Genomic DNA, 25,762 nt, shown 5'->3' with positions numbered 1-25,762 from the left:
ACGCTTCCATAATTTATTTATCAGCTTTATCTTGTATGAAATAATTATAATCTATAAAGTTTAAAATGACGTAACAACGAGACGAATTGATTGGAGATTTTTTTAAATACTACTCTGACATAAAAAATACACACCTATTTATAACAGTTTACTGAATTATCATAATAAGAAAATATCGTAAAAATAACGATGAGCATGTCTTGAACTGTTTTTATAGGGTTCTGCATATATTAACAAACAATAAAATAAACGTAACTTTGCCGTCTTAATTCTAGTAGTGATAAACCCCTTGAAGCATCAGAATGTTTGCCGGCAAACATGACAGCTACATGACATTTACGTGTGTCACGGGAATATAACCTTATATACTACATAATAATTCCTTGTGTTAGTAACAGTTTTAGTTTCAATTCTTTAATTTTAAGGGTTGCAAAGTTATTACAGCTAGTACAAACCTAATCGACAATGGCTTATTGTAACATTATTTTGAAAATATTTTCATAAAACTTAATCATTTTATACTCCCATTGGTACCATAACTAACGACATATTTTATTATCAATACAATATTCCTAGACAGCCACTAATAAAAAAATCACCAACTACGGAACCCCAAAAACAAGCCACAAAGAATCGTTTAACATAGCTTTGTCACAACACAGTAATTAATCCCGGCATCGGCAACCGATGGCAATCAATATTGTTTTGGTAAAAACATTAAAATTTTATTACACCTTATTACCGCCGGTCGTAATGGCGGGTAAGGACCCCGCGTATGGTAGTATCGATTTATCATGTTTCAATCTTCCGCTGCGCCGGAGTAAGCCGCCGGGCGCCCGCCAGCGATATACTTCAATATATTCACAACCCATGTGAAAATAGCCATCTCCTATTTTATAGATTAAAAATATTTTTATAACGCAAAAAGATGAGTTTTAAATTATTATAAATGCCAACGTTGTGTGAAGGAGAGTGATTAAGGCTTGTCTGTGTTATTTATCTGGAAATTTTTTGCTTAGGTGTTGAGTATCGTTGAGTATGAAATGTGAGAGCTGTGGTACAATCAATATGCTCGATTCTTGTCACGGATACATGTTTTTTACACTGACTCGACAAAGTTACGGTTCATTTAAACGATGCTTTGACATGATGTCATGTTCTGTCAAATTTGACATATTGTGACAGTAACTGACAAGGAAAACCTCTACATTTTACAGAGAATAACAGCGTCATAAAAATAAGAGAACAATCGAGAGATTTAACTCATTAGAAAAATATTGCATTTCAAACAATTAAGATAATAGATATATACAGATAGATACCCATAATGTATTACTAAAAAACAAACTAAAATTAATATACTTTGACGAGAACATGAAATTGGCATAGGCAGTAGTTATATACTTTCTTGAAGACGGCAATTATTTCATACGCGTAGACTTAACTAAAAAAAGCGAAAGAGGAAATCGTACAAAATAAATAAATTGGAACGCAACACGTTAAACGTTGATGATTACCCGATGCATTTAACTCTCGCATGGATTAATTAAAAAAGGTGCAAAAGCTACACCACTTAAATAACCAAACAGTTTTTTATTTTAACGAAGATAAACAAGCCTACAAGACTTCGTTAAAAAGTGTATGAAAAAGCATCAGTTTCTTACGCAGTGCACGCGCTAATGCCCTCAAATGGCATGTATATTGCTCATAATTTCGAAATTTCCTTAAACATACGCCATTAAGTCGGTCGTCGGTCGCAATTATTAAAGCGGGATGACAGTTCGCCTCAGGGTAATTTCTATGCATAATTTGGGCTCGGGAGTGTGGCAAACATTCATATGTATGTTTGAGTATAATTCTAGAAGGCAAGTTAGAACAATCCATTTTGGATTGGACTTCTCAGCAACCACCAACCGTTCTTCCTGTTGGTTAGGTCGGAAGTAAGCAATAGGTTCTGAATATGAGCACGAGGCTACGCCGACATTGCAACTCCTAATATCCTGGAAAACAATTATTATACTTTCTATAATATTTTCCGTTTCACCCATCTAAGTATAGAATCATGTCTAGTAGCTATTAGTCTAGATCTTGTTAGGTTTAAGTCGATATTCAACTTTATCAGGTTTTCAAGGCATTATCCTTTCCTTTTTTCATTTACAAATCAGATGCACTGGCTTGTTTGGCAAGTTTTGTTCATATAATGTTATTTAATCATATTCTTTATCACAACAATACCGTCATGACCACTTACCTCTGTATCACATTATCGATCTATAAGTCCACTTTGGATTATACATTACGTGCTTATCTAACTTGGTAACGGAGGTTAGTTAATATATCAAAATATAAAGGATCACGCCTCGGTGGCGTAGTTGTATTGCACGTCCGGTACAATAGCGCTCTGAGGTCCTGGGTTCGAATCCCGGGTCAGGCAAAGTGATATTTGGGTTTTTCTGCTCAGTATCAGCCCGGAGTCTGGAATTTGTGCCCGATATGGCGATAGGCTCGCCCCCTATCACATCATGGGACGGAACATACTTGGCGAAAAGTGGGTGCCCTAGTTGCGCCTCTGCATACCCCTTCGGGGATAAAATGCGTGATGTTATGTATGTATGTATAAAGGATCATGTTGACATTGCGTTAATAAATCAATCCGCATACTTTTCTTTACCTTTGCAAATATTGTGCCGGAAATCATCAATTACCGACGAATATTTTCACCAAAATTCCTAGTTTTATTTCCTGGTTTTTTGATCATATGTAGTTTTGGTGCGAATATGGCGTGTGCGTGAGTGCATTTCTGACTAAAAGCGTGTTGTTGCCTCTGCGACGAATATTCTTAGAGTAGTAGTAATGGGAATAGGCCTCAGAAAATTAAAAAATATTTTTATTGATAGTTATTATGTTCGAAACTTGCACTTTTATATTACACCTACGCTTCGAGTAATTTATTGTAAAAGTGTTTTTTTCAAGACGATAAGTTAATGGTTATATTTAATAACGCAATATCAAAATGACCCCGATTAATATTGTTGAGCGTATAAATATAATTCTTCAAGACATTTAATATTAAATAGGTTGCCAAAACTTATAACTTCATGAGGTTTTCGCTTTTATAGTATACTAGGTATTTGCTCGCGGCTTCACCCGCTTGAAAAGCCATTTTTTTACATTTCGTATTTATAATATTCCTAAGATAAGGTAAGAAGTAAGGTATCAAAAATGTCTAACCTCCTACTCTACAAACTCTATATCTTAGTCAAAAAGTATGATCGTCTCATGGCTGTCGCATACACCCTCCACAAGACTCATGTTAAGTAATAAAGCACTGGTATTCAATGTGTTATATAGTACATTTAACTTCTATTTCCTTTTACCAGTTTTGGCAAAAATTTAAAAATTGAATATGATAAAATACCAGGGCGCCATCTTGGTGAGCAAAACATACTCCAATCTATAATGTGCGCATAGTTAGATAAACCAACCCAAATTAAATATGCCAGTTCGTAATTAGCCCCAAAACATTTCTATGATTACACAGGAAAACCTATAGATAATTGGATTTTTCTTGTTTTTATCGAATAAAAATAAGCACTATTATATGACCTCTGATACATTATCATTTTTAATTAATGTTGATTTAATTTTAACTTTGAGATTGTCAACTCTTTAAAATAATGTAACATTGGGCAATATTAAGGAATACATAGGATGTTCTTTTGACATTAAAAATGCTGAATGGCTAAAAAAACTATTCCATCGTCTGAACTTTGACTTACCGTTTGGAAAGCATACACGCTACTTGCGAATAGATTTGCCATTAACAGCTTAGTTTGGGATTCGGTAGGTTATAGTATAATTATCATATTTAATACTTTGCCATTCCATATTAAAAAATCATAATTTAAATGTTATTATATACTAGCTTTTGCCCGCGGCTCCGCCCGCGTTATAAAGTTTTTCGGGCTAAAATTTTCCGTTATAAAAGTCACGCTATATATTTTCCCGGGAGCCTATGTTCTTCCCAGGGTCTCAAACCGTCTCCATACCAAATTTTATCCTAATACGTTGGGTAGTTTTTGAGTTTAACACGTTCGGGCAGACCGATGCAGCGGGGGACTTTGTTTTATGATATATTTTTGTAGAACGTTTTAAGAGGAACAATCCCGTCATACATTATTGTTGCATAACTTTAACCGTTTACGCAGCGCACGCAACAGAAGCTCTCAAAACTAATAAATTGTCCCCGTTTTTGCATCATGTTTCATTATTGCTCCGCTCCTATTGGTCATAGCGTGACGATATATAACCTATAGCACTCCAGGAACAAAGGGCTATCCAACACAAAAATATTTTTTCAGTTCGAACCGGTAGTTCCTGAGATTAGCGGTTACTGCTCCGCTCCTATTGGGCATAGCGTGATGATATATATAGCCTATAGCATTCCAGGAATAAAGGGCTATCCAAAACAAAAAGAATTATTCAGTTCAAACTCCTAGTTTCTGAGATTAGCCATTACTGCTCTGCTCCTATTGGTCATAGCGTGATGATGTATAGCCTATAGCACTTCACGAACAAAGGGCTATCCAATACAAAATGATTTTTTTAGTTCGAACCGGTAGTTCCTGAGATTATCCATTACTGCTCTGCTCCTATTGGGTATAGCGTGATGATATATAGCCTATAGCACTCCACGAACAAAAGGCTATCCAACGCAAAAAGATTTTTTCAGTTTGGACCGGTAGTTTTTGAGATTAGCCATTACTGCTCCGCTCCTACTGGGTATAGCGTGATGATATATAGCCTATAGCACTTCACGAACAAAGGGCTATCCAACGCAAAAAGATTTTTTTAGTTCGGACCGGTAGTTCCTGAGATTAGGCATTACTGCTCCGCTCCTATTGGGTATAGCGTGATGATATATAGCCTATAGCACTCCACGAACATAGGGCTATCCAACGCAAAAAGAATTTTTCAATTTGGACCGGTAGTTCCTGAGATTAGCGCGTTCAAACAAACAAACAAACAAACAAACAAACAAACTCTTCAGCTTTATATAATAGTATAGATGAGCTTAGTAATCCTTTTCAAAGCTCCAAAGTGCTGTGTAAGTGTATTTTTGCGAATACAAAAATTATAAATAAATCTGCTTCATGCTACACCTTACTTGCATGAAATCATCAAGCTTGTAATTCGCATTTCCTCGCACGACCATCAAAGACGGTGCACTATTGAAACGCATCAAATCGCAACATCCGCTGAAAAAGCTGCTAAGTTCATGCAATTAACAATGTTGTACAAAGTGTAGTAGAGAGCGATATCGTATACAAATTCAATTAGACCGGTCGGAATACGCGCTTCGCAGAACCGCTCACTCCGCGGCCCGCTTAATGAAGCCACTTTTCGAAGCAATGTCTTCATCGAGACGCACAGGGCCGCACTGCCGACACCGACATGATTAATTGATTATAATTATCGTTATTATGAAATTTATATACCAATTTACACCGTTAGTTTTTTATTATTAAAATTTGATTGGTACCGGTTTTAAGCGCGAGATAGGCGGGGATTAGAGTTGTTCTAGTGTCGACTCTTATATAATGATCGTAGTTGTGCGACATCTGCGCCGGCTGCAAATGTTTAGCTTAATTATTGAAATATATAAATACCTATAATTTAGTCACATAATAATTTATCAGTCTGATGTATTTATAGACTTAAGCAAAAAATGTGTTTGCATAAAAATGGCGCCATGTGGAATAAATTAAGTTCCGATTTCGCCCCTGCAGGACGCGGCTGTCCACACGGGCAGGTACCTATTTTGGTTAAAAATTATAACTTTATTACTGCCGGTGATTTCGGAAATTAATTTCTCGGGATCGAAGGCAAATTACAGTGACCGTGGAGCGCGCTCGCCACTCGGGGCTATGGGAACACGACGCACTAAACTTAACTGTACCCTGATTATGTTTATTTTCCATATAAAATAATTACGACGCGATTCATAGGCTACGGTTTACATTTTTGTAATTAAGATTTATCGTTAATTATGCATCCATCATCATTTTTCACTTTATATAAGTAGCTACGAAGAAAGAGTAGCATGGATGTTCATCCATCTTTCACGACGGTAAAAATTAGAATTATTTACCGTTGAAAAGGCCAAACAATGTGACTCACATTGTTAACATATTTGTTCAAATAATAAACCAAGTTATTTAACTGGATAGGATAACTAGCGGCAATTTGTTCAAATTATATGTAGTATAGCAATCAGAGTGCTAACATAATATATGTATGAAAACAAAATGATGACAAAGTAACAATTCGGCCGAGTCGAATCGCGACACCCTCCATATTGTTTATTTTGCAATTACTCCATTTTGCGAATTACATTCTTATTTACCAAGAAACATTGGCCAGTGCAGACCCATAGTGTGAACTGTTATAAGGACAAAATTATACGTCAGTGCGATATAAGTACGCAGTGCTGTTAGGTTGTTTCAACGGAACCTTATTACTGGTAAATTTTAGCAAATTTTACACCCGAGTCCGGCCCACGATGACCGATCAATTGATTCGCAGAATAATGAAATTATAAAGCAATGCATCCAGTATTTTGATTGCTTGCTGCAAATTTTATTGCCTTTAGTGTTTGCACATAAAAGAGATTCTCAAGAAGGTACACTTAGCAGTATTCTTATAATATTAAAAGTATGGTATACGCCTTCAACATTTTTTTATATTACAAATGTATTTACTTATCTAAATATAGTAATAACCACTCAACTTCGCAATAAAATATTTATTAAGAAGCATATACAATAACTTTTATTTGCCTTTTCGCTCTTCATTATGAGAGATAAAGTTATCAATCCGTTTGTGCCGTCACTATAATTATGTTTTCATTACCTACAAAGTTCTACGTACGTTGAACACTTCTGACAAATTGTATCAGTTGTTTTTATTGCTCGCAAAGGCTTTTGATAAAAACGTAATAACTTGAGTAACGTCAGTATCTTAATAGTTCAACAAGTATAAAATAAATCATAAATTAATAACACTAGACCTTTATTAAGTGAGAAATGACATTAAATTTTAATACGAACACTAAACATTTTACTGATCGTTTAAAGCTACAGCCGAGATTGTAAATTAATAATAATTTGGTAAATGCTCTGTTTTAGACGCCATTGACGTAATGACATGACCATTTTCTGACAAGTCAACACACGAAAGCGAGCGCCTTATACTTAATTGGTCAACTAACACATTATGTTACAAAATGGCTCAATATTGTGAGCTGGTTGGCTGAATACGTGTAATACTGCCTAATTTATTGTATATTATTATTTATTAGATAGAGTTTGCCTTCTGTACATTTTATGCATTGTATTAGTAGTTACACTTTTTCTATACAATTTATATATTTTGTTAATATTCAGTAAATTAGTTTCCTTCTTAAAAACTAATATATGATATGGTTGTGATTCTTGATATTCGAAACTAGAGCTATAATTCTGAAGATTCTCTTAAAAGAACCTATAACATTATTGATTTATTCAAGCTATTTTTATCCTTAAACGGACACTAGCGTGCAAAACCGCGAGCAAGAGCTAGTCTTTATTATAAATTTGAAACATAACACGTAGAAAAACCCAGTATAATAACGTCCACACTCAAATTAACACCAAAAATACCACGATTTGTGCGTGTCTAAGTTTATTGATTATTAAAAATTTATTTAGGCAACGAACTCGTTCCAAAACAGTTTAAATCAATATGCATCTCATTAACAGGCTATTTCATTACCAACCTTGTATTAAATTAGGATTTTATTATAATTTTAGTAATTTATAATATTCCAAGAGATATTACTGTAATAATATTCATCGACGAAGTTTCGATTACGGTCTCTTCTAATCTTGGAACTCGATTTTGCGCTGGCTATTGAGAGCCTTCGAGGCAAGCTGGGTAGATAAACAGATGCTAAAAACGTATAATTAATGTAGGTATTATCCTGGCTTTAAGTTTTGTAGGACCATTGTATCTTGATTTTTTTGAATTCTTAGCATCTGATATGCTATATGAATCTTACTCAATGAAAATTCATAAACCAACGATCATGAATTTTCGTGAAGTCAGATTTATAAAAAATAATATTATTATTTATGTAGTAGAAATTAACGTAGACAACAATCTCAGTTTTATAAAAAATAATATTATTATTTATGCAATAGAAATTAACGTAAACAACAAAATATATTTGCAAACAATCCTCAAGATTTTTAGTTTAGTAAGTTTTAGTTTTCTATAATATTCCGAGCCCAAATACAAACAAATTGTCAATAGACACAATGCACAACGCAGCTCGTGAAAAAGCAATCAGACAATACTCTAATAAAGATAACATCTCGGCTAATACAACTCATAAATTATATACAATTCGCTATGAAAAGTGCTCTCATAGCGTTCCCCTACAGTTCACGTAATAGAAAAATAAAAGGCATCACAAATAACGGCAGTTATTGAATAGAAACATTTAATTCGGCGATGTCGCCATTAGATACCGCTTCTATGAATAAAATAAAAATATTTGTAAGTGAATTTAGAAATATGCCTTGTTGTGAAAATATTCCCGTGGGCATTAATAGCACCTTAGGCAACTAAAATGATAAAAGTTTGCTTGATATTATATTTTTATCGGTTATAGAGTAAACAAGATCTAAAGTTGGCAACACAGGGAATTGAATGGCTTCAAAATTGACTACTCTGTAGAAAGAGACAAAGCGACTGTGCGGCCAATACCTCTTTTCCGTATTTCTGTAGCGCACAAGTTAGTCATGTCAATGAATTTATAATTTTTAAATATCTTAATCCTTCCCCTAAATATATTCAACATTATGTTTTGGTTCAACTATATGATAACGTCTAAAGCAATATTGATCAATTTGAATTACATTCAGTGATTTGTCTGCGATAACTTACGATCTAATTAGCTTAATCAGTAGCTCTCATTCAAATTTACACTTAAACACTTAAACGTTATTCAATAGGGTACAATGGCAAAAAAGCACGAATATGTATCAATTATAATTTCGAAAATGACAAACGTTATGTGGAAATAAAAATCTCCATCAATAAGCAAAACAAAGTAGGAATTATTAACTGTACGAATTTATTAACATCGTTCCACAGCCCTCAAATAGATACTTAGTAAGTCCTCCCCGACCGCCACAGGATCCCCCTTCCCCCCACCCCGGTGACATTAAAACATTGAACAGACTAAATTAAAGCGCGCCAAAACTGTTGTCTGCGTGCCCAAGGCGGTCGTTTGTTTTAATACAATAACTGCAATACGTCTCTCTCACACATGCTATCGGCTTCATATTGCCATCTCGCTCCTTCGCCAGTAATTTAGCCTTTTCTCTTAAGGCGACAGCGTAACGTATCGCCCATGATAACAAGAAAACTTTTACTAAGAGTGATTTACAAATTAATTGAATCCAAATAGAGGCAAATTATTTAGAATCGAAAGTCGTATTCGCTTGATTTGCTGTCTGAATACTAATATTTGAGTTACGATTTACGAGAAGTTACTTGTTAATTTAAAAGTGGCATTTGAACAGTAAAGAAATAAATGACAGTTATATTTCGATTAAAACAACATAGTGGCTACTGGCTTGTATGTTTCTTTTCGATTAAACATTATCATTCGCCATACAATAAAAGTCACAAAGATACGCTCCGCACAAAACAGAAGCGCGTACCTCTTAATCACTTCTAATTTATTTAGCTCCTCCGAGGACCGAGCGGGTAATTTATAGCCGTCCCTTTCCAACCCCAACGGCGGTTCGGTGCAACCATCTCGCTCTCCCGGGACCATTTTTAATTAAAATCACCGAGAGAAAATTAGAAATTATATTCTATTTTCAAAAACTTGTTCTGACGCTTTGTCGGAGATTATCTCTTTTTTATGAGCCCCTGGTCGCGGCTTTGTTTTAACTGCGAAGGAATTGTCTAAATGAATTTTGTTAGCTGCCCGGTGTCTTTTATGGTTATGTCTTATTTAATTCCGACCGCTCGGTGATTGGAATGCTACAATTTTATTAATTTAGTTTTTTATGACAACGTTATTAATTTTCGTATTATGTTATCGTCATTAATGTAGTTAGGAATTAATGATGGTCGTATTGCGTCACAGCCTCTTCTCAGAGACGATTTATGGACTCCTGTTAATAGTGCCAGATAAAGTACCATTTAATTTAGAAAATATCTATTACTCATAGTTGCCCGGTATAATTTACTGGTTATTTATAACCTAAAACAAGAATAACTTGAAGTAGATAATGAAATTTCTAGTATGGCGGCCATAATACTTGACGCCTCTGAATTGTAGAGACGGTCTAGCAGGACTTTTTATTATAAGGCTGGTATTATTATTGGCCTGTGTAACTTTCTAAACTACAAAATCATAAAATCATGGAATAGTGGTCATACAGAGGCCGAAATTTGACCTTTAAATTTAATATATTTCTAGCACATATTATACATAATTTAAATTTTTCTTTACTCATTCTCTATATGAACATTAATTGTGAGAAATCTTACACTAATCCGTGTGCTCGACGTGTTTAAGGGGTACAAAGATTTTCTCTTCGTATTAATCTTTTAATTAGCTACTACAAATATTAGTTATGGTTGCCGCTATCTTACTTCCAAAATATTATAAAAATATTCTTATTCTAAGGTGGTGTTGGTGATGATGACGGAGACAGTGGCAAGCGGAGGCGGTCACGGACCAACTTCAACTCCTGGCAGCTTGAGGAGCTGGAGAGGGCGTTCCTGGCCTCACACTACCCCGATGTGTTCATGAGAGAAGCGCTGGCGATGAGGCTCGACCTCAAAGAAAGTAGAGTTGCTGTAAGTATTATATACTTAATAATATATATACTTATTTATCAAAAATATATCTGATAGTAATGCATGCTGAGGTCCAGGGATGAATACTCGTGTTGGAGAAAGTGATATTGGGATTTTTTACTGAATATCAGCCCAGAGTTTAGAATGTGTGTCCGAAACGTGGCTGCACCAGTTGTGCCTCTGCCTACTCCTTCGGAGATAAAAGGCGTAAGTGTGTATATATCTGATATTACATACTACAAATTAGATCATCGTAAAAAGGAACGTACCCATTAGCTGTGTATTAAAATGGTATTTGTCCCAGATCGAAAATAATAGAGCTAGTGTATCGTGTAACAATTTTTTCCTTTTAAAAGAACAGAGTGCATAGTACAGATTATTATATAGACTAAGAGAACTAAATTAGTTTTCTTTTCTACCATAATCTTTCAACTTGTAATGACGAGCCAAATCGTATAATAAAAAAACTATTATCATTGCATACTTAACTTTTAATATCGGATTGATATAAATAAAATAACAAGAACACAAACACATGGACTACTTGTACAATAAAAAATATAAAGTCGTGTCTATATTTTTAATAGCACTAAACCAATCATAGCGTAACGTAGTGAATTCCAGGCTGTCAATAAAGAAATGAAATTCTCCAAACTAGTTTGAACATTGAAGAGGTTGTAACATGAAAGGCACAGGAAACATATATCAATAAATAACGGCACGTGCCGATCCGCATCAGTGATATTTATACAACACATTAAATCCTTTGTCATTCGGGCAAGTTATTAAATTATATTTAGCACGTGACGAAAGGCCGAAATGTGTTATGCTTAACGTCTTAATTCCTTTGCCTGCTAACGTCAGTTTACGAGCCGTGGACCCTCTGTAATTATTGTGTCCAACGTCCAAGCGCTTCACCTTGTCGAATTATTTAAGTCGTTATAATTTCTTTAAATATTGTATTGGCCGTAGTTAACACGATAATTTAGTTTAAGTATTGACTAAACATATTTCATAAGAACAGAAATGTATGATTAATTATACAGTACCCATGTCATTATTAAATGATAATTTAATTAATAGAAACGTATAATTCAACTTCATAAAATATATAATAAAATTGTTTGTGCAGCTTTTGAGTTTACATCTGCCAAATGTGTAAATTATAGATTTTTGAATTTCTATGTTATATAACCAAAAATTCTACTTAAGACTTACCATTAATTGAAAGGTTGTATATCAAAAACGAGCGTCCATCCATTGGTATATTTTGAATTCATTTTGTTATCACTCACATTTCTATTCGGAGTATTGGGCAAATCTAATTAAATCATGAAAAAAAAAATGTTTACATACAAGAAAAAATCTTATAAAATAAAGATTAGTTTCTTGCATATTTCTATGACTTTTCTTGTTTCCATAAATGATCTTGAAATCCATACACTCATGTAAGCAAAAGCAGAAATAAGGTACTCGTTCAATATAAATGAGGTACGCTTTCCTTTATATTTCCCGGATCTTATGAGGCTAAGCGGCCACTTGGGACCCGGGGCCGGCCGCCACAACTTTTTATACAACCTTTTGAAGTCCAAATAATGTTTGACTTGAGATAATACAGTTTTGAATGGGAAACGTTTTGGGGACAACCGCAGCCCATTGATTTTGTTTACCTTTTCCAAAATTTGTTACGATTAAACTTTTAAAATGTATGAATAGGTGAACTGTAGAGATAAAAAGCTTTGTAAGTATTTATTTAAAACTAGTAAATAAGGGAAACTTGCGTATATTTGGGTTTGTATTTGTATCCTTTATATAATGGACTTTGTAATTGCAAGGCTTTACTTCAATTACAAATAATTGCCGATTTTCTATATAATTATAGATAAGAAGGTCAGATAAGTCATTGGACTTATATAATCCAGTGGCAACAGGTAACATAGGTAGGTTGAGACCGAGCAGATTTACAATTTTTCCTTAGGTCAAATATTATTTACTGTCATTTTATAAGGCAAGTTTTATAAGAGATTGAATCTTCGTAAAAATCTTATTGCGAGCTTCATACACGTTGGAATAGTCTAATGGATGAATACAAAGAATATTCTAACGATTAATCTATTAACCCAATGTATTGTAAGAACATGTCCTATGAAATAAATAATATAACTCTCTCCGAAGATCTTTGCGTCCGATCAAATTACCCTATTAACATTACAACGATCGCAAGTTGTACCCGGCACCTACTGCATTTCTTCATTACAATAATTGAAAACATGTTCAGCAAGATACATTCTCATAAAACGCCATTCATACGCAAGCTATAAATAAATCTATTTCTATAATCAGTACTGAGGTGGATGGTATCTGGTACATTTATCGGCGCATCTCCTCCGAGAGACGGACAATCCCGCACCACTCCTAATAGTTGGTATAAATCAAAAGATTGCAATCTCGCCGGCACCCCTGAGACGTGAGCGAGACGGCACGATTGAATAGCATAGATTTAAATGGGCGGGTCAGATAAGGACGGATAGAGATCCCGCCGCGCCGACCTCGAGCGCCGCGGCTCGTAGGGACGTCACAATTCGATTACAGCTCAATAAACTTAAAGTGAGTTGTTTGCGTCTGTAAAGTGGATTTTTTTCCTCTTCCTTACATTTCTGTTTTCTCTCGTTTGATTTTCCTAAAAGGGATTTCGGAATATCGACTTGCCTTTTTATTTGAGGGTTTAACTTGTCAGTGTTAACGTTACACGTGTCTACAAAGAGTTTGTAAGTTAATATATTATGTTGTTCTTTATAACAAGAATAGATTTATTACCGTTGATTAGTGAAACGAATGAATCTATAACAAATTCATATTGCGTAGGTGTTATAATATTCTTTATCGCCGTATATGGGCTGTGTAGGTTTGAAATGGCGACAACAATCGCGGTTTTAAATTACGCGAGGGTCCCACTCAAGCCGTTAAAAGCCCATACTTTACCAAAAGTGACACGTACTAATCTAATTTCATCCCCGGCCGACGTAAACTTACGAGAACGACGGCACGCCGCGAGCGAGGAAGTATCGACTTCATTTTAAAATTCATAGCATAAAATTTACATTTATATGCCAATTTCATTGCCTAACAGGGCGTCGGCGGTCGCACGCACACATCAGTATTCCGCACACATCCGACGTAGGCAACCCTCAAAGTAAAAAACATAGAAAATCGCCTTACATTCCCCGCTCGGTTGGCAAGAAAAAAGAATGGCGCTCGGTTTAAATATGGTACACTAAATGGAACGCTTAGGCGACAAAATGCGGATAGAATATAAAATTTAAGAAGTGTCTTCCTGTCCCTTGCTCTCTTGTGTGAGGGTGTGTCGTTGTTTCGCGTCAGACATGAGCCCCGACGCCGTAGGCTTAGCGGTAAAAGATAGACACACTACGCAGGGCTGTTCCCGGGGCGGTGAATTATTTCGCTCATGAATAATATTCGCACTCTCACATAAGATTTGCATTATGTGGAACGCTTTATTGTAATTAGTTAATAATGAGATGCGTCAAGTTGTACTTTTTAACTTGAACTCCTTTAGTATCACCAATCTTATTAAAATATTTGTACAGTAAAACATAAATGATAACGATATTTATATCGTATTTTTAAAAGAATTTAATATTTTAAAATCGTTTATGTATCTTTATTATTATTATTAACTTAATGAGATACAAATCATCGTTGTGGAACTGGCTGAAATAGACAACCCACTTTCAGTGCATGCAATGCCATAATTAGTTTGTGAAGTCAAAAATGTTTTTCAGTTATTTTTATTGCACTATTCAAATATTTTCCTACAAATCAAACAAACGAACCAAAGATCGTTGACAGAAAAAAATATATATACAATCTCAAATAGAGTATCATTATTCTGTATTAGGAAATGACAACCCTACGTGAATAATGCTGAGCTGGCAAGACAGTAGGGCGTGTGAAATTTATACCTATCTCTATCACACCAGCGAGAGTTCCTATATCAATTTATAAAGACATGAAACGGGAAGTACACCTTTCCAATACAGCGCTTCAAGCATTTCTTTGTATCCGGAAAACGATCGAAGCATTCTTTATTGTAAAGTTGTATTTATTTGTTTTCTATAATTCACTATTTGTTTGGATTGTACTACATTTTCCATTGCAGGCAGGGAGAATTTGTACTAAAAATTTTACAAAAAATTGCCTCACGTCGGAAATAAATTATGACATAATTCAATCTTCTTTGCCACGCTGGTCCAGAGAAAGTTGACAAGTCGCTAAAGAATTTTCTGTTAGTTATTAGGATGCGCTAAATGTAGGATAACAGTTTTTAAAGTCTTAGAAACATAAAAAATATATAATTATAATACTAAATGTAAAAAAAAGATATCATAAACCGCTTAAAGCGCCACAGTAGTCAAATATTTTGCGAGCGCACGGAAAACCTCGAATATGGGAAAGCGGGGAAAATGACAGTAAATAGAAGTCAATGTATTGCCGAATCGATGGGGGATTCTTATTTACACCGAGTCTTAAGTTAGGGGAGAGACGGCAATTGTGCACCAAATGCTATTGTCAGAATTCCGAATGAATTTGTTGGTTTAATTCTAGGGTGGTGACAATAAGCGGTGATTTCTTATGGTGTTGAAATTATCGGAATTTGTGTGGGAATTGTTTTTGTAACTGTATTATTGGGGCGCGTTTTGAGTATTATCACAAAGTTTTTTTGATAGAAAATAATTATTTTTATTTTCCAAACTAAAATAAACTAAAACAAAGCTTTTATTATAGTAAGTAAAACCAAAAAGCATTAAATATCTTCATCAGTAAACAGGGACACAATATGAAAATAATCCAGATAGATATATACAAATGCAACACACCGGTCGTAACAAACTTTATTAATCCTAAAAACAAGCTAATCAAGGCGCGACAATGACGAAAATAAAAACGAATATAAACAAGTCAATACCGGTGTTTCAGTATTAATGACACTCCTAACGGCGCATGAGGTCGGAGGACAGAGGGAAGGGTCAGTCTACGTGCCTCATTAACAGAGGGCGCCACACGGCGGCCATTACCGCTCGTACTGATTCTATTCGGAACTTAATCAATGTGTTTCGATTAGTTCCAAGAACGGGGATTAATTAAAACCTGCTTTGTCCAGGTGAGGTTTCATTAGATATTTCGGTAAATTGGCAAAATAAATCTAGACAAAATGAGATCTTCAAAAGTCTTAATAATTATAGTAGAGAAAGATATTCTTATTGCTTACCTTCCAATCTAATTTTCGGACTAAGTTACTAGTTTTATTTACGTAGCGCAATATATTATTTTATTTCCTATTATATTTGCATAAATGTATGGGGAAAATCATACGCCATATTATAGCTTAATGCAATACTGTAGCATTTGCAATCAATAAAAGCCTTGAATCACACACAATAGCAATTATTCGATTTCTTCACCTCAATAATAAACAATACTAAATAAATACTTTTAGGTAGTCATTAATCGATTGCAATGAGAGGATAAGTTATTTAAAACAATATAATCTGCCGCAATTCGACGCGGTAATTTAGTGTTCCATTGTGTTTCTGAATAAGTTTGGTATCTTATTTATTATATTATCTTACTTTGTTATATTTATATAATTGATCATGTCCAATTAAAATCAGGTACTTATTATTTTGAAGAGTAGTGACAGCCATTGTTAAAGAAAATATTTTTTTGGATGCCATAAAGGTTTCTGATCAAAATAATTATCATTGTGGTCGCATGCTTTTTTTAAATGACAACTTAAAATCTGTCCTCTAAATACATAGTAATATAATAATAATACTACACTAAAATGTAGCTTCCTATAACTGAAAACAGAATTGGAGCAGAGTTTCCAAGTTCAAATATACAAACAATAATTTTAGCTTTCTATAACAACATGAATGACGATTAAGTTTTTATAATTGTGGATTCGAGAAGCTACGAAATATACCATTACTACATTTTATTTTACAAGCACAGGCTACAACTAAACTCTAGTGCTAATTGAGTGTATATATATAAATACTAGCTTATCTAAATACTAGCTTTTGCTGGAGGCTTCTCCCGCGTGGCGGAGTTTTCCAGTGTCAAAATGCCGCTTTATAGCTTCCCGGGATAGAAATCCTATAACCTTCCCAAGGTCTTAAACTATTTCCACACCAAATTGCATGAAAATCCGTACAATAGATTTTGAAAAAATCGATAACATATACACAGATGGGGGACTTTGTATTATATGTATAGATATATACACACAGTTGTCGTATGTATGTAGTATATCGTAGTGACGTCAGTAACATAAAATATTCGTCCCACATTTCGTACTAATGTAGGTTTGATACTTCGTCGGCAAACACAGAGGTCAGTTTTACAACCGCCCCATCGCATTTTATGGCAAAAGATGTATTTAACGAGGCGACCGCTCCCGGATTAATTTGGATTAATTTAATAAAATTAAACATCACGCTCTTTAACTGCGCGTAGAGCGGACATGTGCTTGAATTTATGTCGATGCCATTTGGCGGTGTTTTATGTTACTACATCAACTTCTTTGTTCTGTACTTTTTAAAATGAAAGTACAAAAGGATAAGCAGGTTTTGGGAGATTATCATATAATGAGAGTTCTGAAAAGTTTGAAAGTAAATTTCATACGCGATAAGATGCTATATTGAGGAAGGCGTATCTTAATGATAGAATTACGGTTTTGAACCTATTTATTAATCACACGAAGCTATTTTGTAATTATTATTATTATCTTTATACGTGCACTGCAAAATGCAAAACACACTGACCCCACTGCCCCGGATGGTAAGAGAAGTGGGGCCCAATGGAATGTCGACTGACAAGAGATGATTACCCCTTGACAGTCGATACAATTATGCTGGCCTCTTGGAACTAGATATACAGAGGCTGATTCGACAGTTACGCGACAGGAACGCGACACTTACGTGGGCCACTATGGCAGGTTTTAACACCTTGTGTGCGGTGGTCGCTATCCGGTCGGATATAATATATATCCAAGCACCAGCAAAAATACGATGAATATAGATTAAATGAGACAATGCAATTAATTAATTTAATATCAAATATGTCAATGTCTATTCTGTATGTATTATGCATAGTAATAAGCTAATGGCCGACACATGCATATGGTTAAGACAATCGTTACACTATAACTGTTACATAAATTAATATAGGATTAAACCACAACTGGCATATAATTAGCACTTGATCCAGACATATTGTAAGCTCTAGATTATATTAAGTGCGCATAAACAGTTCATTACATATACTCCTAATCTATTCTAATATATAAAGTTGAAGGGTTTCTTTTTTTGGATGCGCTAATCTCAGGAACTGCTAAACCAATTTAGAATTTTTTTCAGCTATATTATCCTGAGTGCTGTAGGTTTTTTTTTTTAATATTTATTTTTTAATTTAAAAGCTAGTATTAATAAATGTGGAAGTTTATAGAGAATATTTAGCCACGTATAAACCGCTGAATGTTGATTTAATTTTATATTATATATAATATGTAATATACAAAATCTTACAAAACGGTGAACAACACATCGTGAGGCAATCTATGTACCTAAGTATTATAAATAAAAAAATGAGGCAGGAAGTGTGACAGTATAAAACAAGGCAATTCGTTTCTCTTCATTTTAAAAGTTTCATTTTGAAATTTTTATGTATATCATAAAGATATAAATGCACATAAAATTAAGATAAAAATTAATCACCCTCCGATGGCGGAGAAAAAAAAATCAAGCCACCGGTGGTTAAGGATTCAAAGTGAGGAATCTCCTGACAATGCATGTTGTGTCCAGCAATATTGTCTTCTTCATCTAGCCTTTGACTGAATGGCCAATTCAGAGCTTCTAAAGATGTTAGTCTTCGATATCAACTCATGGACAAAAACAATAATCAAGACAATAATTGTAGAGTCCACATCCAACATATTAGTAACCTCGTATGTCAAGCCTAAATATTTAGACACATACAAGGCGTCCTTATACCCTAAACTATACAAAATAATAATCTCTTTGCACGGGTTGGATTTACTAAAACCCCACCAGCTAAAATATTCTAGATTATGTATATATCTATAAATAATGGTGTGTATAGCATATCAATTCATGAAGCGAAGACATCCGTGGCGATAGGGGCGTCGGATGCGCGCGCACGATCGCATCCCATTAGCATGTTGATGCGCGCGCATTGAAATTTAACGTCTCAATCCGTCCTTGTGCGCACATACCTATGTACATATTTCATGGAATTTCACTACACGATATCATAATGGAATTTGATTTGAACAGAAATGCAAGAATTAATATTATTACTTATGTCCCATATTGAAAGTAAATCAAGGTACTTGAATGTCAACCATTTTTTTTAAAACTCAGAGTTTGTTATAACATATGTAAATATAAAATATTTGTCATATACTATTCCATTTTATTAAGAATTAGTAATTAATTACAAACGCATGTGCGGTCGTTTCGCGGTAGTTCGCTTATCTATGCCTTAAATAATATATCAAACGTATCGCCGGGTCACACGATCAGAACCCTAAATCTAGCTGTTTGAGATCATTTGAAATATTAGAAAATTAACCTCAATTTTCTAAACAATTATTATTTATCTACCATTCCTATTTATACACATCGCTCATGCGTTAAATCATTTTCACAACACGTACTTAAATTAATTGCTTTGGTGACATAGTTGACGTAGTTGTAATGCGCATGCATTGCGAGTACGACTATCGCGCTGAGGTCCAGGGTTCGAATACCGGGTCAGGCCAAATATAATTGCGATTGGGTTTTTCCAACTTAAAATTACTCAGTCGCAGCTGCACAAAAAGCCATTGGTCCTGCACCTGATCGCTCTTTAGTCATGTCATATTGCCATCTTAAAGGACTGTGAGAGAGAAGGAACGGAGTGCACTTGTGTATTGCGCACTATTTCCTGCGTACCATAATGTAATTAACAGTATAAGTTACGTACGGGCTTGTACTTCAGAATTAAGATTTTCCTGAAGTATCCAAGGCACGGTCTATCTTGGTACTATAGCCAGACCAGCACAGAGGTATCTGCGGTTACAAATACCCCATATCTTTATAAACTTTAGCATTAATTTACTTATATGCAATACCATAAGAGTTATTAACAGTACAGCGGTGTTAAATAAACAAAATTGGTATTTAATAATTGATCTCAATACACTTGTGGCCACTTCTGTGAATTATACGCTTAAGTAAAATAATATAAATATTCTAAAGCTTTTATTTTTTAACAGGTATGGTTTCAAAACCGTCGCGCTAAATGGCGTAAGAAGGAACATACGAAGAAAGGTCCAGGTCGGCCGGCGCATAACGCTCATCCCCAATCCTGCTCCGGTGAGCCGATACCCCCGCACGAGCTTAGAGCGCGCGAGAGGTGAGGGACTCATAAATCACTTTCATTTAGTTCTTATTGTAGAAGCAAAGAAATCTGTACTAACCAGCTTTAGTTGCGCGGCTTAGCCCACGTGGAAGAGTTTTCCGGTAACAAAGTACCGCTATATATTTTCCTGGGATAAAAGGTAGCCTATAATATTTAAGGTTTGGAGATAGTTTAAGACCCTGGGAAGGTTCCCAGGGTCTTAAACTATCTCCAAACCAAAATTCATAAAAATACGTTCAGTAGATTTTGAGAAAATCGATCATATACAGGCAGAGAGAATATGGGATTTTGTTTTATATCATGTATAGATGTATAAAGTTAAAGAGTTTGTCTGTTTGCTTGAACGGGCTAATCTCAGGAATGAGTAAACTAGTTTTGAAAATATCACTAATTTCAAATTACGATTACTCCTGAGTGCTATAGGCTGCTTTTTATCCCGGGAAAATATTCATCTCTCAAAAACTTTCACGCGGGCGGAGCCGCAAGCAAAAGTTAGTCTAAATATGCTAAATAAAATAAGACATCTAATGTCTCAGGGTGACAAGCGAAGAGTAATGTTGGCGTCTGCTAGCTAAAATGGCGTTATCTACAAAAATTTTAGGACATACGCAAATAATTGCGCCGAAATTTAAAAATCAATGAAAATTATTGGCCATATTCTAGACTTTAGATATCAAAATATTGGTCTAATATTGTTGATAGTTATCATGGAATTATATTTAAATTTCGGTAAGGTTTTGGCCAGTATACAAAATTTTTTGCGAAGGAGGATGGCTTAATGCCCCGTAGTGCTTTTAAATTCCAATATGGATGGTGTTGCTACTAATGTGGAATAGCATTGCATTAGCACACCCAAAACACTATTAACCCTAAAAATTTAAAAGATTTTTACTGTAAATATATGTTTTTTTTTTTGCAATTTAGATTACTATATCTCTGTAGTGGTGTAAAATAATTTAAAAGAATGAAAGATTTGAAGGCACCTATCAAAGTGGAATTTTGAAGCGACATAGTCGTAACATGTGACAAAGCCTAAACAAGGATTATTTTATAATGAAATAAAAATCCTGCTATATTGATTTGTAAATTTGTTATGGCAAATTCTTATAGTATGAATTTTAAAATCACTTTATCTATTTCCACCTTCAAGCAACACTGTGCAAACTTTACCTTATTCCGATTGATTTGTTAGAAGGACTACAGATCAGCCTAGTGCAGACGAAACCTGAGCCGAGGTCCGAATCTGGTTGCATTGAAAATATGTAGCAAAAAACAGCTAACTTGTCTGATAACTAATTGACGGATGTTTTTGAAAACATTTACAACATATCAGTTAGCGAAATATTATGTTCTTATAATAAATTAATAGCGTTGCGTAATAGTTTTATTATTTTGGATTCTCTTATCAAGTTTATATTATTTTTTAAACAATCATTGCATAATTATAACACATATAATCGAGATCTTTCAGCGAATCATTAATAAATATAATAAACATACAACCGACCTTAATATATGGTGTTATCTTATTAGTTTTTATGTTCCCTTGGCAATAATGAAATGATATAACAACTCCTAATTACATATTTATAGCGGGATTGCATCAGAAACTTAAAGGCTTAATAGAGATCACATTAGGTGTGCTTAACCCCAACGATAATTTGCAAATTGTTATAAAATAAAAACTGGACACGAGGTCATCATAATATTTACTGTAATTTTATTATTTACAGACAAAACTAATATAACATAGATAAGCTAAATGATTTGAATGTCGCATGTTCTGTGGGCGATTGAAAATTATTATACGCTAACGTCGTGTCGCCGTACTATGAGATTCTATAACTAATTAGACCCTGTTCCCTTTGTTGACAGGGCGCGAAGAAGGAAGAAATTGGCGAAGGCGTTGGACAGACAGGCGAGGAAACTACGCGCGAAAGGTATAGCGGTTGATCTCGAAGCTCTTAAGGCCGAGTACCTCGCGCAACACAGGAACAGCGGCCTCTACTCCGACTCCGACGACGGGGAGGGCGAAGAATGTATGATAGACGTTGTCGGAGGCGATTCCTGTCACGACTCAGGGCCCGAAGACTTCTCATTAACAGGAAGACTTCGCGCGCCGTCCAGAGCTGACGGTATCAACAACTCCGACAGTTCAACATCAGACGCACACTCGGGAAGGAATTTCAGTCCGTTACCAGACCCTCAGCCGTCCTTCTTCAAGAACTTCAACACCGCTGCTGGCAACTACGAGAAATTTGACTTTGACTCAGGTCGGGCCGTCTCCTTAGACCTGAGCGGCGGAGGGACGGCCACCGAGCAAGACCTCTCAAAAAACGGGGGAACAAGGAAACATAATCCGTTCAGTATAGAATCACTACTTAATACGTGAAAATGACTTTAATATAATGAATAGAGGCTCTCTGATTTCGTGCACCAGTGACATTTGACAGGCGTTTCGTGAGATGTTCCTTTGCTTTAATGTCTAAACAGTTATCATTAGTTGTAATCAGCTTCGTTAAAGACTTGATACCATTTAACATATCCAGTGTGAATATTAGATGTAGGTACTCTTGTATTATATAGCTGTAGTGTACATAGACGGTCTTTATATTTATTTTCATTTAATATTAATGTAATCCAATTCGGGGCAATAATTATTAATGTTTGTTGATGATGTGGTATTTTATATTCTTTGCGATTTTATATTTTATTTTATGTAGAAATATGGAAATAATATAAGAACTGAATTGCTAGAGATCTTATTAATGTACATGAGGATAGATATTTTTGTTTTATTTACCCTAAATTAACCTCCAAAGTTTAATTAGAACTGATATAATAAATAATATGTATTATATATACACCAAGGTTTATAGTGATATAGTCTGTAAAAAAACATTAATCCAGTAAATCCATTTGTAAACACTTCTCGTATAAGGAATAATTATAAAATTTTTGTTACGAAATTGGGTCGAAAATAAAACATATAGCATTATTTCAACATTATACAGATTGTTTTCTTACTAAAGCTTATCAATAGAAGGTAAACCTTTGCAAACGCTGTAAATATTGTATCTACCTTCCTCCTGGAGATTAGTAAATATCATCTCTGGATTTCATATAAAAAAACTCTTGTATAATTTGGAAACAGCATTATCGAGTTATAACGATACGTTTTTCTTTCTAATGACGATTTACTTAGACCAATAAATACTAAATGCATTAATAACTATGAAGGCATACGCACATAAAAATATATAAAAGATTAATTTATAAAGGAGCGTATTTAATTCAGCGCGGCAAATCCCATACATTATTCACACCGAAAACAATCCAATATCACAAGCGAAACGGAATAACAATAATACTTTCCCTCGACTTAAAATAATTAAGTTTATCACCATTTTCATTAAAAAATGGCGTCAATACAATTACCATTGGCGAAAGGAATACAATATCTCGTAAAATAACAACGATTAATGGATGTATAACGCGAGACGGCCGATAAGGGAGCCAATTAGCAATACAATATGGCGGGTACTGCTTTATAGCCATTTTTACTTACGCACACAATTTAATAGGTACATAACGAAGTGTGCGCGGATTGGTCACGGGGCATTGTCTCGGATCGCTGGCACGTAAAATTGTAGCGCAGCATTCGTTACCGCAGCAAATATATTGTTTTAATTACGTACCTTTGGATATCGGGGACTAGGGTTACATATTTGATCAACTACTTTGATTCAATCATAGATATATTTTCTCCATTGTTTCTTGACTTTGAAAAGGTATTCAAATTGTATCTCGCTTACATTTTTTTTTTTTTTTGTTTTCGCGGAGAAAGTGTCTTATTATCTTATTATCTCGTTTACATCATGTTTTGGTAGTGCATATTTATTTTTTTAATAGTAACAGTCAAACTGTAATGACGACCCAAATAAAGTAAAACATCGTAAAAACTGAATAAAAAAAATGTTTCTGTCTTTACATATTTACTTTTTATGAATAAGTATCCACTTTTAAATTAAGAACCCAAGTTACTCCTTGTATGTCGATTTATTCGCATATACCTAGTAGATTAACTTGTTAAATATAAAATCCCTCATGAAAATGCGCGTAAGTAAATAAAACAATAAATAAATTATTATGTCCTCCAAGTTATTATTTTGTTTTGAATATAATATGCTAGTCTATATTTTCTTTAAAAAATTATAGGTAAAAATATTTTGAAACTGATTGGACAATTTTAAGATCTCTAATAACTAGCTAATGTATAAATCAATCATTCTCTCAATGTTTCACATAACCTATAATACAAGGACAATGAAATATTTAGTGTTTTGAACTAAACATTATTTTTTTATCTTTTCTGGAATCGCTCATTCCAAGAGTAATACAAAATTAAAAATAATAATTTGTCGATATTTCATAAAATCTTTTTTACTGGACAAATAATACTTCGGTGTAATAAATATTGTTCGGGTACACTTTATTTTATTTATTCTGATATAAAACTCTTTGTATTACAACGTTACTCTTTGGTACATTAATTTAATTTCTCTACGACTGTTAAACTTCGGAATAAATAGCATAGTTATAAACTAAATGGTTGATAATTGTACATTATAGTGTTATTGCGTAAATATTTTAGGTACAAAACGTATATTTATTTAAGTTAATTTATATCAACATAACTTGAAGTGATAAACACAAGTTTGTATATTGGTCATCACTTGTATGTAAGTTGTAAAAAATACGTTACGTGAGTAATTTATTGAATCAAAATATAATATTATTAAACACATTGGGCGAAATTTTATTGACACTCTTCTAACGAACCCTCCCTCTAACTAATCTAACAATCATGTCTAAGCGACAAATATATTGAAAATGAGTTAAGTACATATTTATAATTGCCAGTCTATTCTGCGTCGTTTGATGTAGGATTTCTAAGTGATGGTAGCGATGTTGATTTGGCCGGCGAAAATAAATGGAGTTTGTAAATGTAGGATAATGTTTATATTATAAGACTTTATTTTTATAGAATAAATATTTTCATTGTTATATTTTTTTTGTTAAAATCAAATATTTAAATCGCTTTACTCAAAACTTTACTCATTGTCGCTTATTAAGATTGCTTTTCAAGCGCCAGAAAGAAAAAAATTGTGAAGCTTAAGCCGTATACGCATATTCGATATTTGTAACATTGCTTTATGTTTGCAAGCTTTAGTATGTGCATCGCCTTACTGAATACAGAATATGATAGGTATTCCATAATTCCAATATCCGGTTCCAACAGGCCGGCAAAATTGTATCGAATGCCGAGAGA

General features: G+C 34.2%; 1 protein-coding gene across 2 annotated transcripts in view; it reads left to right on the top strand.

Annotated features, from left to right (window-relative positions):
• Nucleotides 1–25,238, top strand: part of LOC115443660 (homeobox protein unc-4) — a 41,150-nt gene extending 15,912 nt beyond the window's left edge. Inside the window, exons 2-4 of one of the 2 annotated variants that reach the window (XM_030169146.2) lie at nt 10,751–10,923; nt 20,285–20,424; nt 22,315–25,238. In XM_030169146.2, the coding sequence (XP_030025006.1) occupies nt 10,751–10,923; nt 20,285–20,424; nt 22,315–22,822 (821 nt within the window). In that variant the 3' untranslated portion in view covers nt 22,823–25,238. Of the gene's footprint in view, nt 1–10,750; nt 10,924–20,284; nt 20,425–22,305 lie in introns of both variants that reach the window. The other variant, XM_030169145.2, reaches the window with a different exon arrangement.
• Nucleotides 25,239–25,762: the final 524 nt, after the last annotated feature.

The sequence above is a fragment of the Manduca sexta genome, chromosome 12 (assembly GCF_014839805.1).
Source record: "Manduca sexta isolate Smith_Timp_Sample1 chromosome 12, JHU_Msex_v1.0, whole genome shotgun sequence".
NCBI lineage: Eukaryota > Metazoa > Arthropoda > Insecta > Lepidoptera > Sphingidae > Manduca > Manduca sexta.
This window is presented reverse-complemented; position numbering and strand designations above follow the sequence as displayed.